This window comes from Centruroides sculpturatus, unplaced genomic scaffold, assembly GCF_000671375.1.
Source record: "Centruroides sculpturatus isolate CEXI.00-Female unplaced genomic scaffold, Cexi_2.0 scaffold592, whole genome shotgun sequence".
Classification (NCBI taxonomy): domain Eukaryota; kingdom Metazoa; phylum Arthropoda; class Arachnida; order Scorpiones; family Buthidae; genus Centruroides; species Centruroides sculpturatus.
In genome coordinates this window covers 253,630-266,968 of record NW_019385417.1, presented here as the reverse complement: position 1 = coordinate 266,968, position 13,339 = coordinate 253,630, and the positions used below count along the sequence as shown (strand labels likewise).

The window sequence follows — 13,339 nt, the reverse complement described above, 5'->3', positions numbered from 1 at the left end:
AACTATCTTCAATTTGATCAATTTTCTGGAACGTTTACAATCGTTCTATAATCGAACCAATATGCAATAACAAATTTGAATTTAAAACAGATCGAACATTTTTAATTAAAATCGAAATAGATAAAAATATTTATAACAATGTCTGAAATGTTATCAATTTAATACACCTAAGTACTCAATGAAGACTAAACGTAGTTGAAAACAAAAAATCGTATCTAAAATAGTACAGTAGAAGCCGTTTGCCGGTTAAGCCTTAATGCTCTACCTCTCCCCCACGGGGAAATTTTGAAAAATCCTTCCTTAATGTGAATTCCCGTGACATACCCTACTAAAACGCATATAAAAAGAAAAAATCGCATCTAAAATAGTACAGTAGAAGCCATTTTTCCGGTTAACCCTTAATGCTCTCCCTCTCCCCCCACTTGGGAATTTCGAAAAATCCCTTCTTAGTATGCGTTTTCATGACATACCCTAACTGTGTACCAAATTTCACCTCTCTAGGTCCAGCGGTTTGCTCTGGGCGATGATGAATCAGTCAGTCAGTCAGGACAAGCAATTTTATATATTTAGATAGTGAAATTTACAGATGTGGTTGCATATAGTGTGATATAGAGCCACATAACTAAGAACTAAGAAAGCATGAAATTTTTCTCTACTGCATTGAAAGTTCTAAATTTTAATTAAAGTGCACAATTTCTGTTAAAGATAAAACATCCAAAGAAATCCAATTAAAAAAATTATTAGACTTATGTAAAAATGATGTCTTCCATATTTTAATAATGAGAAGGAAAAACCCATCCTTTTCTGAACTAAATCAACCACAATAACATTATAAGCAAAACAGAATATAATAATAATTATACCAGTATATTTGTATGATACTTCCTTCCAATGTGATTTAGACATAGTTAATGAGCTGACAATTTTAAATTTTATTGAAACATTCTTAAAATTAGTATTTAACTGAAAAAATAATATAGCTACTAATTTTGATAAGCTTAATATTCTGACTTTGGAATAATGTTAGATCATTTCTTATCTATATATATATAAAAATGGATGTGTGTGTCCCTATATTTCTCTTTTCCGCAAAAACTACACATCGCACATGAATGCTGTTTGTATGTGGTGGTAGCCCCAAGTCTCCATTCATGCACTATGGGGGTTGCGTTTCGATAGCTATAAGGGTGCGGGAGATATGGGGCTGAAAGTAGTTGAAAGTGATTTTCTATTTTGAATGTTATGTTCGAATTCAATTTGAATTCAAACATAAAATTCGAATATTGGTTCAATTATAGAACGATTGTAAACGTTCCAGAAATGTTGAAAAGAGTTCGTTTGACTGGACGTGAACAGGAGACGTTCAGAAATAGAATCGGGACCAGGTCTCTAATTAGTCTGGAAACGGGGGACCTAATTCTTGCATTCTGTGAAAACGGGTAAGATTGGCTATAATGTAATTATCTTAATCTTCACTATCGTTACTTTTTGCCCAGCGAAGCGGGTCCTTGCAGCTTGATTCTAGATTACTTAGAAAAACAGTCTTTTATATATAAAAAAAACTATATTACATACAAATATACAAACAAATAAAAACCCAGCAAAGCGGGTCCTTGCAGCTAGTCTGTATATATTGTTATGGAATGAAATAAAGTCATTTTTAGAAAACCATATTGCCTCTGGAAATAAAATGACAAGATGTTACTCTAGCTTTAGAATATGAAGCTAAATAAAAATAATCATGAATAAAAAAAAGCATCTGATGTTTTCAAATGTCAAGATACTCCTGGCAGATACTGATAAAATATACAATGAGTATTATATTTAGTTGCTGACATTTTCACATCTGTGTAGTCCGGAAGCAGAATAGATATTTTTTTGCCTCAGGATTAAAATGCTTTAAATTTATAATTGTGCTTTTTTGTCACTCTCTAATAAATTAAATGTTAGTAATTTTTTAAACCTAAAATTTTATCAGAAAATTTTATTAAAATTCAGTAGCTTCAATATATTATGTTGAAAGAAAAATGATTCCCATATTTTTTGAAAGTATTTAATGTTCTAAGTATTCTTTATAATTAATTTTGAACAGATTACAAAATTAAATCAGCTGACAATAATTAACTTTTTTTTATTACATTTATCATTATACACTTTAGAAAAATTCAATTTCAAATTAAACTCCATAATACACCTTAATCCAGTAAAGAACAAAAATTTAATGATGAACTAATGTTTTCAACCTTTTTTAAATATTCTAAAGATAGAACATAAATTCAAACAGAAAAAAAATTCAAATGTAATTGGATATATATATGTCATCACATCACATGTGTAGTATTGAATAAATAAATTATTAAACACAAATTAAGTTAGGTAAAAGAAACTTAAATACAAAATATACATCTTTAAATATTGCCAGATATTTGAAGGTAAATATTTTGTTATTGTTAAAAGGTAAATATTATTATTTATCAAATAAATAACAATATCTGGCAATCATTTGGCTTTAAATAACAATAAATGCAAAATAAACAATAATACAAAATAAGAAAGTACAAAAATTAAATCAATCCATAAAAAAAAGGATGGATAATACAAAAGGGAATGTTCATTATATGTCAACTTCAAACAAGGCCCTCCAGGCATGTGACAAAGATGTTATGTCCCTGTATTGATTGTAGTGTTTTTAAGTATACTCTATATATTTTCTGTTTTTCCAAATATTTAAGCTATGAAAGAATTGGGGGTTGGTGAAGATGGGCTCTGTCAAAACATATTTGTACATCAGTGTCTGATGTAAAGGTAGAAATGCAATAGTAGTCAGCTTTTTTGTGATGGATTCCTGGAGTTCTTTGATTCTCATAAGAAGCAATCTATATATGGCACTGATATATGTGTAGTAGCATTCAACTCTATTGATGTAGAAGGTTTCCTAGAGTCAAATCAAGCATATTTTTACATGAACTTATTCTGTTTGTGTTAATTTGTTTAAGTTCTGATTATTTGCAATTTTATCATAAAACTAATTGCAAGTCACAGTTTTGCTTTTATAATTAGCATTTCTTTCATGGCTTCAATACTTAATTTTGACTTCTCTTCCACTACAAGGAATTCATGAGTGAAAATAGAAGTTGTAGTTTCTGAAAAACAAAGGAATAATTTTATCAAATTATTATATCTTAGAATTCAAGATCCTTTTTGAGTCTTTCATTAAATATTTTATGCTACATATCTCAGCTACATTGATTTTTTTTCTTCATTTAAATCCTTCAAGTGTTTGGTTATCATCATCTTTATGCTCATTGATCAAATTGTCAAATTTCATCTGTTTCTGTTCATGTAATATATTCAGTAAATTTATTGAAGCTATTCTGTAAGCTGTATTTTATGTTATTTCTTCCTCAGTAGTATCCATTTGAATTTATGGCCCTTATCAAAGCAGAATAAACATTTTCTAACAAATTGTGTGTTTGGAATATAATATACTAATGTGTTTAAACTAGAGAGCTGTTTTTTGATTTTTAAAAGTAAAAATTTTACCTAAATGATAGGCAACAAAGACGGAGCAAAAACTGGTATTGTCCCATTCAAAACAGTACATACGAGGGCTGTTCGGAAAGTTCGCGGCCTCATATAGAACAACAAACAAAATAATGTTAAAACTTATTTTATTTTTCAATGTAGTCTCCTTTGTTAGCAATGCACTTATTCCAGCGATGTTCTAGCTTTTTTATGCCATTACAATAGGTCGATTTGTCAAGGTGTGCAAAATACTCGTTTACTTCAGAGATGACTTCGTCATTTGAGTGGAATCTCTTTCCAACCAAGAATTATTTTAAATTTGGAAAAAGGTGGAAGTCACTGGGGGCCAAATCAGGTGAGCACGGTGGATGTGGAACTAATTGAAAGCTAAGTTCGTTTATCTTTTGTTCAGTGATTCTGGCATTATCGTGGTGAAACAGAACCTTCTTCTTCAAGTGTGGCCTCTTTTCTTCGATTTCTTTCTTCAGTTTTTCCAAAAGTATACAGTAATAGACAGCATTGATGGTCTTTCCTCTTTCTAGGTAGTCAATAAAGATGATTCCTTTAGCATTCCAAAAAAACCGAGGACATCACTTTCCCCGCTGATGGAACTGTTTTTTTTTGTCTTCTTTGGTGGTGGCGAACTGTGGTGTTTCCATTGCTTCGACTGTTCTTTTGTTTCAGGAGTGTAGTAATGGATCCACGTTTCGTCAGTAGTCACAAACCGACGCAAGAAATCCCGTTGGTTTTTCTTGTAGAAGTCCAAACACTCCTTTGACATCAAAGTGCGAACACGTCTTTGCTCAGAGGTCAGCAGATGCGGCACCCAACTTGCTGAGACCTTCGTCATACCCAAATTTTCGGTTAGATGTGGTGCTTTCGGTCTACAAAGATGCCTGTTATCTCAGCTATCTCACGCGTTTTCAAACGGCGATCTGCTAACACCAAATCGTGAACTTTGTCGATGTTTTCTTCAGTGACAGCAGTTGACGGCTGTCCGCTGCGAGGGTCATCTTCCACACTTTCTCTGCCAGATTTAAAAAGGGCTGTCCATATTTTCACAGTGGTGTACGAAGGAGCAGACTATCCTAAAACTTCATCCATGTCAGCTTTGATTTGAGATGCGGTCAACCCTTTTTTTGTCAGGTATTTTATGACCGCACGAGTCTCTGTCTTCTCCATTTTTGACAAAGCATGTGCACATTGACTATCTGCTAAGCTGTCGTGGCAAAACTTTACGACAAATCAAACGGAAATTGCTATCGTATCTTTAGCAAGGATGGCTGAATTATTCCCGCCAAAAATTAAATTGATCGCAGCGCCGCATATAGGCAAGGCCGCGAACTTTTCGAACAGCCCTCGTACAGTCAACTTACTTTAAGACAATGTGTTGAACAGCAAGATAATTATATAGAGAAAACCATGAAAGTAGAGCCAAATATTATTCATTTCATGGTATTTTTATTGTTTTTCTAACTCATTACTTAACATAAAATTGATTACTTAAAAATTTTTTTCTCTATTAGAAACAGAAAATATCTTAAAATTGATTTTAATGTTCATCTTAGAATCATAGAAATAGTACTTTTTATGATTGAGAAAACACAGAATATTAGGAAATTAGAATGTAATATAAATAAAAAATTTATTTTAGAAAGGCATTTTTGTTAATACTTGTATTTTTATTTATAGGTTTAAAGATGTTTTCTACTTATGAAGAAAGATAATTTTTAGCCTACCATATTTACAAAGAAAAGTATACAAAAAGTATAGTTTTCTACTGTTCAAGAGAGATTATTTTGTCAAAGAAAGATGAAAAATGTTAATGTTCAAAAAATATTTTATTGGCTTTTATATGGAAAGCAGTTTTATGAAAAAATTCTTAAAATAAAAATTCTTTATTTTAAATGTTTAATGTAATTGCATCTTGTTGTCAGTTTTATATTACTTAACAGTTACCCTAAATCTTGCAGGTTAATTTATTTTGTTCTAAAACACAATTGAAAAATATTCACTAAATATTAACTAAATATTCACTAAATATTAAAATAATATGAAAGACAAATGTCTTTCATATTATTTTAATATTTAGTGAAAATGAAAATCTCAAATATATTAGTTTTTCTGCATAAAAACAATACAGAATAAAAATTAACATTAAAAATTACTTTAACATAAAACACTTTATTCTTTAATAAAAAAAATATAAAATGATATGGTATGTAATGAATGAAGAGTAGCACAGTAAGAAACAAACACTTTGTTTATTGAGAAGACTGAAATATGAGTACATGAAAATACAACATCTTGATTTATTCGATTTATGTCATATCTTCTTACCATGTTTTAATGCCTACCAATGACCAAGTGGATTGGATCAAACCACTAAACACTAGTAGTTGGTCATGGGTTTGCACCTGTTCAATGGACTGGCTGGCTATGTGGAGTTTTCCAGATTTTCTTTAATTAATTGCCTAACATCTAAATAGAAGCCAGTTTCCCAAAGATTCCCTTGACACAGATTACTCAAATGTTATGTCGCCTTAAGCCAGTGATTCTCAACCACTGTGCTGTGGCACTTTAGTGTGCCACCACTGCAAATACCCATAAGTAACGTCAGACAAGTAGTTCAATCAGTTCTACCTTCCTAGGGTGCGTTTGGAAATTGTAACCAGTGTTACCGGTAACTGCCAGTAGTTACTAAAGCATTTAGAAAACATGACCTAAATAACTGTTTAAAAATCACTGTTATGACATCACTGGTTGTCCTGTGTTACTTACCGAAGTAACTGTGTGTGCCACCAAAATTTTCAATTATTAAAAGTGCTGTGACAAAAAAAAGGTTGAGAATCACTGCGTTAAGCCATCAACCCAAACAACAATAAATGAAAATTAATTCACAATTGTAGATATGTTGTAAATATATATTGATAATTTAGAGTAACAAATTAAATCATTATAATAAATAATGATACACTGGATGTCCCATAAGTGACACCATAGGAGTTATGTTAATGTTTGTTTATTATTTTACAAGTGAAACATGATGCCCAGTAAGAAGAAATGAATTCAGGTTGATTTGAAAATGATAATGAGGACTTACTCAGTGCTATGCTTCACTTAAAAGAATAAACAAATCAAAATGATGTTCTAGCCACTGTAGTAACTTAGTTAAATTACTTAATTTATCTTTTAAAATTCCACTGTTAAATATGCATTAAATAATTCAACAAAGAATAAGCAAAGATTACCATAATGTTTATGGGGCCAGACTTATGGGACACACTGTATACAAGTTACATCCAAAAATATTGAAGACAAAGTCAAATGATAAATATATTACTGTATTAAAATACATTTAAGAAATCAAAAGATATTTAATTTTATGTTGTTTGTTGGTGACAAGTTTGGTGATTTGTAAATTTTAAAGCTATGTAAGGTTTTCTTGATGTATTCTTATATTAATTTAATTTGATCATCTAGATTAATGTTTGAAGATTTATCATTTAAATTTGTGTTAAAAGATAATTTGAAAAAACAATAACAATTCAAAACAATAAATTTAACAATAAACTTGACGAAAACGTTGTTAAGTAAGTGTTGTTAGCAATTTGTGGGTATTGTTTTCAGTCTTTCATGAGTTAGTTGAAATGATTTAATTATATTAGGAAAGTTTCTTAAGTAATTGAGAGATGAAGATGAAACTCTACGAAGGTAAATTTTATTTTTTCTTCATCGTCACTTACTGCGTAAACGTAAAAATATCGTTGGAGGAAATAATGTTTGACAATTCAGAACAAATTAGAATAAATGATATCAAAGTATTAAATAATTCAGAAATTAATTTTTGGGCATTCGGCAAACATTTTCGAATAAAGGAGAGAAAAATAGACAACAATCGGAATGATTTTATAATCCAGGTTCACGATCAAAATACGACTGTAACGAAGATGCTATCTGAAACTGAATTGCTTCCATACAGTGGACACCTAATTGGAGTTCCAAATTCAAAAGTATTTGGCAAGTTAATGGGAAACAAGTTCAAAGGAACCATCGTCGCTTCTGATACAGTATATAAAATAAAGCCGGATTCGGATGATGTTCATACCATCGTTTCCAAATATCAGAATAGCATCAAAAATAATAGATTTTCGCGATCGAACAAAGATCGAAGACAAGTAAATTTGCCAAAAAAATCTTTCACCAAAGTATGTTCCTTGGAATTGGTGTCCACTGTGTCCTTTTATCAAGAATTTCATCAGAGTATGGCGGATATTGGAGAACTATTTGAGTGGTTGGTTATAGAATTAGAACAAAGATTTAAAGATTCAAAAATTATTAAATTATCAACGAATTTTGATTTGATATTCGACTTAAGAAAAGTCACTATTTTTAAAGATAAAAATTCGAAATTTTATCCCTTTAAAGAAGAAGTGGAAATTACTCCACAAATGGCATTGAAAGAAGCATCAAAATACAAAAATAATTACTGTTGGGTGCATTTTATATTCGGTGCTCCTTTCAAAGGAAAGCGTACGGGAAGTTCATATTTCGGAATTCATCCGGATCAAGGAATATGTGTGAATTCTGAAAGGCAAAAATTATCGAAGAATGTCGGTGTAACGTCAACATGGCTCGGGACTTATAGATTGGTACATAATGATCTCATATTTCATTTTGCGCGCGAATTATTACGAGGATTTGGGGTTCCTTATACTTATGATCACGATGATGAATGCAGTTATAAACCTGCCAAGAAAATACACCCAGTATTAACCCCTTTCAAATATAAAAATATAAAGGAAATGAATTCCATATGTTTCCTGAATTCCATACAAGGAGTTTTACATAGAAGAGGTAAATTATTTTAACATATTTAGGGCCTACATGCTGGATTGATTTTGAATTATTTTTATAAATAAAAACAGGTAATTGGTGTCTTTATAACAAGGTGATGGAACCCGTATGTGGAAATGGTATACGAGAAGATGAAGAAGATTGCGATTGTGGAAGTGACGAGGAATGCGATAGTATTGATCCTAATTGCGCTCCTCCAGGTTCTTTACTCGATAAACCTTGCACAGTTCGAAAAAGCGAGGGTAAAAACTGTAGTGCTAGAGACAATTATTGTTGTACCGAAGATGGACAAATTGTTCCAGCATCCGAGAAAAGTATTTGCGGATTTACAAATAACGAATGCCAAAAAGCGAGACTTTGTAGTGGTGAATCTGCAGATTGTGGTCCGTTAATACCCGAACCTCAAGGTTTTCCTTGCGCTTATAACACACGTGCGTGTAGGTATGGCTTTTGTCTCAATACGCCCTGTATTGAAAATCAATTACAGGTAAGTTGCAAAGGTGAAGGTGGTTTATCAGGGACGCCCAGAAGAGGAACAAAAGGAACAAATTGTCCTGTATAGGGCCTCTAATTCCTCGTTAAACGAAATTCCTCTATATGATGTTCTTTCATTTACTTGCTTTAATATAATTAATTTGTTGTACGATGCCGATATGTATTTTTCCAGGCCCAATTACCCTCTGGGCAGCCCTGTACTATATCATATCGTCATTTTCCTTTTTTGTTTTAATTTATGCACATCGCCATGAACTGTTGCGTTGAGAACAATGCAACTGTTCATGGGCGATCTGCCAACGGGATGCTGGGAGGATTTTCAATGGAAAATTGACACTCCCTTATTAGATGTTAGATAAGTTTTATTTTTTATTTTATTTTATTTTATTTTTATAACAGATAGATGGCTGTCCTTAGACTTAGCCCAAAAGGAGGGGTGGAAAAGGAAGGCGAGGGTTGGGGAGGATATGAAGAGTGGGAATGGAAGTGAGGATGATAGTGGTAGGAAGGATAAGAGGAGTTAGGATACCGCTGATGACTTGAATTGCCTTATTTTAACAATTAGAATACAAAAATACAAAATATATACAACAGATTGCCATTCTGGCCGATGATCAAGTAAACAATGGTTAAACATTCGTTAACACTGAGTGCCATTTTGGCTTAATGATGGTTGATAAGTCCTGTTGGGGTTTTGAGTCACTTAGGGTTGGAAGAACGTCCATTATGTTGTCGTATTGCTTTGCCGAGTGTTGAAAACCTTACATTTCCGTATGAAGTTGTGGAACATCTTAAACGTTTCTTTAGATTCACACAGAAAGTATGGTCTAGGTGGCCAGTTTTGACCATGCAGGGCACAGTGTTGGTACAGAGGCTGCCGTACTCTATCATGGGTGGGGCAGTCCCACAGAATGTGGAATAAGTCACCAGTTGTTGTCGCACTCGCAGTTGTTGTTGTTACGCTTCTTGAATCTGTGGAGATAGCTTGGTATGTTGCCATGCCCTGTGAGGGTCTGTGTAAGCTCGTAGGTGGGGATGATGTAATTATATTGTTGACGTTTGTGGATGGAAGGGAGAAACTTGTAAGTAGTTCTTCCAGTGTTGGAAGATTCCCACTCCTCCTGCCAGTTATCAAGTATCCTCTTACTGATGTATTTATTAACATAGGTAGGAGGTATTCTACTGAAGGCATAGTTAGTGTTGAGGGTGGCTGCCCTTTTTGCCAGCTTATCTGCTTCCTCGTTGCCCCTGATTCCAGTGTGGCCAGGGACCCAGTAAAAGGTGATGTTCCTGCGTTTGTTAAGGTTATGGGCAAGATGGTTCATTCTGGCTCCATTGAAAGTGATTTTGGCTTTATAATTGAGTATATTTAGAATGTATTTACTATCTGTGTTAATACTTATACTGTACTTCCGTTGTAATTTTTCTGGTTTGCAGTGACATGCACGAGAGCTCTGAGCATAGCCCAGAGCTCCGCTTGGTTGATCGAGCAGTGTGAATGGAGTCTAAAGTATTCTTGATGCTTGATGTACGTTAAGTTGCTGTTATAAATAATGAATGCTGCTCCGGTGCCGATGCTACTTTTTGAGCCGTCAGTAAAGATGTTCCAGTCTCCCTTATCAGTTCCTCTGTTACTGTAGTTGATGTTTAGCTTGCCAGTGTCAGCCGGGTGATGGTCGGCGCCCATCCCTGTGAGATAGTTATCGAGTTTAAATTGCTTTATTTTTTATATAAGATCCTGACTGTTCAATGGATAGATTTCTTTACAGGTGGTATCTTGTGTCTCTTGGTCAGAGTTTAAGCCAAAATTAGTATTATTTATTTGCCAGGTCCACACTAGCTTTTTGATCTTCAGGTGAATTGGTGTTACATTGGCAATTGTTAGCAGTGCATCCGTGAGTGCAGTGCGGTAGGCACTGCATATCCTTAATGCCATACCCCTTTGAATAGAAAGTAATTTTCTTCTATTGTGCACCAGCCTTGCCTTCTCCCCCCAAATCTGCGCTGCATATAGCAGTGCTGGCTCAATAGCACCTTTATAAATGAGATTGATGTTCCTACTGCCAATCCCCCAAGTGTTACGGGCTATATGATGGATGGTGTTGACACGTTGGCGCATCTTCTTACAAAGTTCCTCGATGTGGAACTTCCAACTCAGTGTTGGATCGATGTATACTCCAAGGTATTTTAGATGCGATGTGATTTTGATCTTATGATTGTCAATGTACAGCCCTAAGGGTTGCTGTAGCTGCTTTCTATTAGCTTTTCTGGTGCAGACCAGTGCCTCGCATTTCTCATAGTTGATGGGTAATTTATTGGTCTTACTCCAGGTAAGAAGATGTTAGATAAGTGAAGAAAACTCGGAAAACTACACCTGGTCGGCTCGTTAATTAAGCGCAAATCCGCGGCCAACTACTAGTGTTCAGTAGTTTTATCCACTCGGCTACTGGTGGGCCCTAAGGTTTCTGTCATTATTATTTCTAAACATGAAAATAAATTAAATATTTAATATAAAATCTCGCTTATAAAGTTATATTTTGTAATAATTTCTTTAAGCCAGAATGAAAAATATCTGAATACATTAACTCCTCGATTTAATGAGTTTAAATAGAGTGAAACGTTCATCGAATCTCATTCGATTCTAGTGAAAACACTAGAATCGAATGATCCAAAATCTAAAACTTATTACAATAGAAGACAACTTTTTAAATATAATAAATACTTTTTCATACTCTTCGTGCCAAGTAGAGCAAAAATATCCATTTTTCATACTTATCGTGGATATGGGCTGTCTGGTGAAGAGGAATTGGTCATACATTTCCGGGTTTATCGCTAAATTGAAGTAATTCATTCAAACAAAAATTATATATAAATGATGAGATCTAGATAAAAGTTTGAGTTTGAAAGTCACGTGATTTATTGATACAATTTAGTTTTACAATGCAGAATTGTAAATTTAGTAATTCAGACGTAGTGAAGGTATTACGTTTGTACTGTACAAACTATATTATTCAGTGTAATGTACAGTACATACAGTACATATTTATCACTATTCATATATTTTACTATCCGTGTGAATATTACAATGGGTTAATGATCATCGATGCACAACTTGAATCGATGACTGTCTCGTGCTCGACTTACGCGCACGCTTCGTCACATACTTACTGTGTACACGCGCGAGAGTATATATCGTTATTCTTGTGACGTCACAGAAGGGCGCTAATATTTATTAAGGATGTACCAATTAATCGGTAAGTAATCGGTAATCGGCCATATCGGCCATTTTCCCGATTAATCGGTATCGGCCTTTTCCCCGATTAATCGGTTTTAACAATCGGTCAGTTTTGCATTTTAATATTTTTGTTAGAATGTTACATACAAGGCTAGTAATAAAAAATAATAAATTTCTGTTATATATTTATTATTTATTACATAACAAACTGAATACTGTATTAAAAAAAAATTTACAATTCAAATTATTCCTTTTCTCGATACATATAAGATACAATATAACCTATTCAAAACTATCTCTTTTATTTAAAGTTTAAACTTTAAACATATAAAACAAATATAAATTTAATATTCAAACTGTAAAACTCTTAAATTGTAATGCAAAAACACGAGAATTTCACATTTTCAGGGCATAACCTATTTCTTACCTCCAATGCTGAAAATTCTTTCACTTTCAATGGAAGATGCTGGGGCAGTTAAATATTTCATAGCTAGTTCGCTCAAATTAGGAAAAAGTTCTTTTGAACTTCTCCACCACAAAAATGGATCACTATGTCTTTGTTTAAGGGGTAAATGTAAATATGTTTCTAATTCTTGATCGAAACGTTTGTTCATTTCTTTCGCTTTTTCTTTCTTTTTAAAAACATGCTCTTCTTCATTCTTTCGTTTACCAGAAGCTAATTCATCAAATAAATTAGAAAAACTTAAAGATTCTCCTCCATCTTCATCATATCCAGAAGTAGAAACTTCAAAATTTAATTTTTGTTCAGATTTTGAATTATCAACATCTTCTAAGCTACCAATTGGTCATCTTTTTATTTCCTCTACCATATCCTCTTTTTGAAATTTCATTTTTATCTTGGATCTAATAAAAATGACAAGCATAAAGACTTATTTTCTATACAGGTATACCTCGCCTTACGTCGGTAATTGGTTCCAGGAGAACGACTTAAGTCGAAAAACGACGTAAGTCGAATTTACTTGTCTCCAAATCTACTTGTCACTAGGCTAAACCATAAATTGCCAATTCCCGTTCTGTATTTTATTTATTAATGCATTTTTAATAATATATGGTTAATAAGGATCTATTTTAAGCTTACAAACAAATAAATTTTAGTTTTTAATATAGTACAGAAAAAAGTAATTTAAATTTACGAATGCATGTACTGTAAATACAGTATATACTTGTAAATGTATATATTTTAATATGATTTTATGTGCTTTAAAC

At 32.8% G+C, this 13,339-nt stretch overlaps 1 protein-coding gene across 1 annotated transcript in view; it reads left to right on the top strand.

Moving 5' to 3' along the window:
• The first annotated feature begins 7,103 nt into the window (after positions 1-7,103).
• Positions 7,104-13,339, top strand: part of LOC111638786 (disintegrin and metalloproteinase domain-containing protein 10-like) — a 10,744-nt gene continuing 4,508 nt past the window's right edge. Inside the window, exons 1-2 of the mRNA XM_023384543.1 lie at positions 7,104-8,382; positions 8,454-8,869. Coding sequence (XP_023240311.1) covers positions 7,218-8,382; positions 8,454-8,869 — 1,581 coding nt within the window. The 5' untranslated portion in view covers positions 7,104-7,217. The remainder of the gene's footprint in view (positions 8,383-8,453; positions 8,870-13,339) is intronic.